At 45.6% G+C, this 5,640-nt stretch overlaps 1 protein-coding gene across 1 annotated transcript; it reads left to right on the top strand.

Annotated features, from left to right (window-relative positions):
- Positions 1–713: 713 nt before the first annotated feature.
- Positions 714–5,020, top strand: PRR11 (proline rich 11). Its single transcript, XM_026861602.1, has 9 exons — positions 714–823; positions 1,235–1,388; positions 1,929–2,051; positions 2,819–3,070; positions 3,215–3,313; positions 3,824–3,933; positions 4,047–4,106; positions 4,191–4,287; positions 4,767–5,020. The coding sequence occupies exons 1-9, from the start codon at positions 714–716 to the stop codon at positions 4,833–4,835; spliced, it is 1,074 nt and encodes a 357-aa protein (XP_026717403.1). The 3' UTR covers positions 4,836–5,020.
- Positions 5,021–5,640: the final 620 nt, after the last annotated feature.

The following is a 5,640-nucleotide window of genomic DNA, read 5'->3' as shown; positions in this document are numbered from 1 at the left end:
GAGTGGCGGCCGAGGGGGGAAAAAAAATCCCAAACCAAGGCGGCCCCGTGTCCTCGGGCAGCCCTGCCCACTCCCGCTGCCCTGCCCCTGCCTCAGGTGGGGTGGCTGGGCGTGAGGAGCCCCCCGGCCCTCGGTGCGGGATCCCCAGGAGCGGGGCTGGCCCCTCGCGGGGGCAGGGAGGGGCCCGGGCCTTGGGGTAACGCTGGAGCAAGCGCCCCCGGGCAGGGCAGCCCTGGGCCTTCTGCTTGCGTTCTCCCCAGACGTAATTCTCCCGAAATGCAGTATTTGTCACTTCAGGGTAAAGAAAATCCCTCCGCAAAAGCCCGTATAAAACCGGTACCCCTGACGTTGCTCGCTCCTCTCTCCAACGCACCGATGCGTCCCAGCAGATCATCGCAACTTAAGAGCAGAATAATCATTTCTGCTATGAAAGAAAGACTGCACCCTCTGTCACTGCTAATCCCCTCGAAATTCCAATTCAAAAGCTGTAACGCATTCAGTTGGAGGGGTTTTTATTGGAATGCTAGGAGGATTTGCACTGACAAAGGGTATTTTATGAGTTGTATGTTATGCTTCTAGCAATACGAATAACTTCCGACTAAATTTCTGAGCTGTGGTTCACGTTCTTCCCTGCCTATTTGGTGGTAGCTCTGTCCACATGTGAAAGTGGGTATATTTCTAAACGTTAAACCTGTCTTTTTTTCTTAACAGTAATGGCAAAGTATAAGAAATACAGACGAAAACGGAGAGCCCGAGCAAAATTTCTACTGGAAGAAAAAGGAGATGCTGTAGAGCCCCGGGGCTCAGGTTGTCCTTCTCCACGGTAAGGAGAAGCTCAGTTGCAACTTTTCCTTTTAAATCAGTTTCTGGGTCCACTGTTTGCTCCGGACAGTACATGGAATTGAGGGAACAGTATTGGTTTTGAAGCCTTTCTACATCGTGTTACGGATGCTGTGAAATTGTTTCATCTTGTATGTATTGTAGCGCTCCATCTGTTATTAACTTTAACATGCAGGAAAAGCAGTTTGGAGAAAAACATATTGCAAATGTGATTTTTCCCTGCGCTGTATCAAAATGTATCTTGGTCTTTCCTGGTCTCTGTGCTCATGTTTACTCTGTTGTCACCTGCTGTTGCTGGTACCTGTAATTTCCAGACAATTGGTCACCGTTAACTTTTTTAAAGGTTGGAATGATAAACAGAATTATGGCCTCATTCTGAAACGTTCTGTCCCAGGTCAGCGGGTCATCTTCCTCTGAACACGTCAGCTATCCCAAGCCATCTGTCCTCGCTCTGGTCATTAGCTTTGCCCAGCGTAAAAAATGTGGTAAAACCCTTTACAACAACAGCATCGTTCTTGTACTGTTGGTGCCAAAACACGGTTGCACAGGTAAGTTTTCTACTTCTCTATTTTTGCCAGTGCGTGAGGTTGTTCTTAGCACTCAGATGCGGGATCCACAGGCAGATTTGAGAACTTAAGTTGTAAATCTAATAATGTCTATTGAAACATCTAAAGTATATTTAGTGTTTACTGTTGAGGGAATAAATATGAGGAGAGTGTCAAGGCAACTGTGGGCATTAAATGCATACGTGCAATTGTAGCTTTTTATTGGAATATCAGGGGGATTTGCAGTGACGGAGGGTGCAGTCGTTCTTTCACAGCAGAAATAGTATGAGCTTTTCAGGTCAAATGTGAATTGTACTTTAGAATTCCTAGATGAAGTTAAAGTGTTTTTGGAGAAAGTCACTCGCTGGGTTCCTGCCACGGAATTATTTGGTAAAATTCTGGATCTTTGTGTTGTGCCATTCCGTTGATTACGACAAGATGTTGCGATAGAACTTTTTAGGAGTAATCGTAGCCTTGTCTCTGGAAACTTAACTTGGTGGTGAAAATGCTTATCTGGGCTTTTTTTTTTTTTTTTATGCTTAGAGTTTTAAGGTGGTTAAAGACACCATATTTCCATGGCAGATCTACTTAAGGGAGCTAAATACGTTCAGAGAGCAGCTGGAAAAGTTGGAAACTGAATTTTCCAGACTACAAGGAACGCTCCAGGTCAGTCTCCGTCCCAGTGGGGCAGGGTGATGTTTGCTCATGTAACCATGTAAGGAACTGTGGTCAGTGCAGATAAACTGAAATTTTAAGAGCTTCTGTGTGAGCTGGCACAGGCAGGACCAACCACAAGCCAAGGATGATATGAAAAGCATAAATTTAATCCCGTTACCTGGCGACCCAAGGGATCCCCACAGCAGCACCAGGGCAGAGGCACGCAAGCGGCGACGCCAGCACCACGGAGCTCGGTCCTTGCTAGGCAGGAAAAGAGGAAAAGATCTCAGGCCTGCTGCTCTTTGCCTGTATATAGCCAAGATTTTCACAGGTGTACTTTTCCACTGTGTTTCGATCTTTCCTACAGCTGGGCAGGAATCTCGAGGAGGTTTGAGGCTCTGAGTTTCTCAGAGGTCTGTGTTGTCTCAGCACAGGCATCCTGCCCGTCCAGCACACAGAGCTAAGCAACAATTCGTGTGATATCTGTGGGTTTTGGCACCCCGGCTGCAAGTCACTTCAGCGTGTTTACAATTCTCCTTGCTGGTGTATTGCCACAGCTCCTCACTGGGCCATGTTTCACTTCTTCTTCACGTTCAGCATTACTAAACGGTGGTTACTTCATAGCTAGAGGGAACTGGCTTGCTGGTGAGCCTCGGAAGAGGCTTTTTATGTTTTTCTGGATCAACTGAAGCCAGAACCTTTATTCAGAACTCTGAAATTCCATCTACCTTTACCAGTGGGTTTAATATTCTCTTATTTATTTACATTGCTTGCAGATGAATGGAATTGCAGCTTCGTCTTCAGAACATTCTCTTTGTCAGAAGTGTAATAAACCAGTTCTGGGTGCTCCCATCCAGACGCCGTCAGCAGTGTCCGGGCCTTGCACAATACAGCTGCAGCCTCTGTCTTCACCCCCTCCACCTCTTCCTCCTCCTCCTCCACCACCACCACCACCACCACTGCCCCCACCAAAACTGCCTCCGGCACCTCTCCTCCTCAAACGGGGCAACGGCTCTAAAGCACTTCTGGTAGGGAATAAGAAGTTTCCTCTATTTTTTTTTTTCCTCTCACGGCTGGGTTCTTTGGACCCGGTTTCATCAGGAATGTGGGTCTTTGTGAATGCTCAGTCACTGGCCGATCCTGATTTCCCTTCTAACCTCCTTTGTTCTCAGGCACCGTCACTGAAAAAAGATGGGCCGATGCAGATCACTCTCAAAGATCTTCTGAATGTCAAACTGAGGAAGACAAACAGCAACCTGAGCGTGGACAAGGTAAACCGGAGGGGACACGGATAAATGGATGATGGTGTATCAAGGCAAACACCACCCTGGAACTGGTGTATTTCCTGCAGTGCTTCTCTTAGCCCCTCAGAGAATTTTTTTTCAATAAATTAATTCCTCTCTTCCCAAAGCCCAGTGATCAGCTTTAAGTAATCATTCTAATTCTGCCCCTGGAAGTGAAAAAATTAAGTAACTAACTCCAGACTCATCTGGCACGCAGGACAGTGCTAATTTTACATTAAGGGCGTGCAGCTTTACATCTGTGTGTTATCAATAGATTCTTAGTTTTCTTTTTCCCTGCTGGAACCTTGTTTGCAAAAGTTTGGTGGTTTTTTTAATTTTTTTTAATAAATCTATTTTTATCCAAGGCACATGCGAATCTTAATGATTCATAAAAGCCATAAAACACAGAAGACTTTCAGAGTATAAATATTAAATGGATTTAAGGTCAGTGAGACCTTCTAAAGTTTATTTGTGGTAACATTTCTCTTCTCACTTTAGGCAGAATCACCAGTGAAGACATGCAGAGCATTAATTACCATCTCAGATTTACAGAGTGTTAGTCTGAGACCTAAATCCAAGCCATCAGCTCACATTACAACCTCCTTAATGTAAGATGCTTTCTTCCTTTCTTTGATACTGGATTTTTCTGGTCTAAACAGTAATTACTGTTGCTTATAGAGTACAGAATGTTTTATTTCGACAATTTGTCTTGTTCTTTCAGTACCCCTGCTAAAAATCAGTTAGATCTTCGAAAACATCTGAAGAAAGTCAATATACAAAGGTAAATTCCTTTCTACTCTCATTTTTGTTTTTCTAGAAAAAACAGAGAACAAATCATAATTCCCCCTGTTTCCAATCTTTTCAGAAGTCCTGGTGGCACTCCACTAAATAGTAAAGAAAACATTGAATGTGGGTCTGGGTTGACACCGATAATGACGCAGGCACTACGGCGCAAATTTCAGGCAAGTCGGGGTGTCTCTTGGGAACAATAAATTGACTTTAAAATCCACAGAATTTCACACTGATCTTTCTGCCTACAGTGCAGTGCTATTGGTATGTATTACCTAAGTTACAGTCTCTCCATAATCATCCAAAAGCCCGAAGTACCCACAAATAAGGGCGCTTGTTTTACCGATTCCTGATTTATTGGTAAGGAAACTGCAGGAGGGAAGTGCCACTGCTCGTCTTCCAGCAGGTTATTTGACAGCACTAAGGGGGAAGATTGCTTTTTTGATGGCCTTTGTAGCGCCTCATTGCAATCTCTAACTGCATAGTTCCAGTTTGCAGAACAAAATCAGAGGGTTAATAATGTGTCTCTTTTTTTTTCCTGTGTCTGTTTTCCTTCCTGAATGTCAGTTAAGAATGACACTGTATTTTTATCTCAGTCATAATTAGCACTAAGTTCATTTTCTAAGATTTGACCCTTTTCTTATTTTGACAGATGGCTCATCCAAAGAGTCCCTCGCCAGCCCGGTTAAGTGCTGCAAACAGCTTTGATGAACAAAAGTAGATTTCGGGAACAATGTATTTTTCATTCGTGGTCACTTGAATCCCATTTCTATCTCACTCAAGCATATGTATTTGTAAGTAAATCTAGTGTACACAAGAACAGATGACAACCCTTTAGCAGCCTTTTGCTTTTTAAAGGCAGCACCTTTATAATGTGTCTCAATCTGGTTGCAGCTTATTAATAGGGGAAAAAAAAAAAATTCTCAAGTCTTTTGCTACCTGGCTGCCACTGAGCAGAGACTATTGTGTTCCCAGCACTGGTGCTGCTTGTAATATAAATATGTGCATGTTTGCTGGAATTCGGTATTGTGTTTACATTTTTTTAAACAAAACAAAAAAGTCCTGACGGTGATTACACCGCTTGGAATAAAAGCATCACTTTTTAGCACTTTAATGTTATTAAAGTGAAAGGCTGCGAGTTCCCACCGCGATTGAGCGATGTGGGTTAAGAACGTATGAAGAGTGTGTGTGGGTTGTGGCGGGGGTCAGCTCACCGACCGCGCTGCTTACAGGCAAGTACCCGGCAGCCTCCTGGAGTTCACGGTCAAGTGCTCCGGTGGTGTCCCGGTGGGACAAGGACCTGCCTTCCCCAGCCCGGTGTCCCCCTCGGTGGGCGCAGCATCCGCCCGCCCGCCCTCTGCCTTTCGGGGGCCGCGCAGCACCCCACAGACCCCACATTTCCCCGGTTCCTGCCCCCGCCCCGCCGCGCCGGGTCCGCCCCGTCTCTGCCGCGCACCCAGCGTCAAGGTCACGGTCGGCTCAGCCTACCGCGAGTCCCCGGGGCGGGGCCGCGCATGCGCAGAGGC

This window comes from Athene cunicularia (genome assembly GCF_003259725.1).
Source record: "Athene cunicularia isolate RWA chromosome 19 unlocalized genomic scaffold, athCun1 chr19_part1, whole genome shotgun sequence".
Lineage (NCBI taxonomy): Eukaryota > Metazoa > Chordata > Aves > Strigiformes > Strigidae > Athene > Athene cunicularia.
The sequence above is the reverse complement of the archived record's forward strand: the minus strand, read 5'-3'. Positions and strand labels throughout refer to the sequence as shown.

Excerpts from the sequence above, each read along its gene's own strand:
- PRR11 (XM_026861602.1), top strand. The coding sequence starts at position 714 with ATGGCAAAGTATAAGAAATACAGACGAAAACGGAGAGCCCGAGCAAAA. Across the intron at positions 1,389-1,928 it reads GCCAAAACACGGTTGCACAG|AGTTTTAAGGTGGTTAAAGA; the intron begins GTAAGTTTTCTA and ends TTTTATGCTTAG. Across the intron at positions 3,934-4,046 it reads CACATTACAACCTCCTTAAT|TACCCCTGCTAAAAATCAGT; the intron begins GTAAGATGCTTT and ends TTGTTCTTTCAG.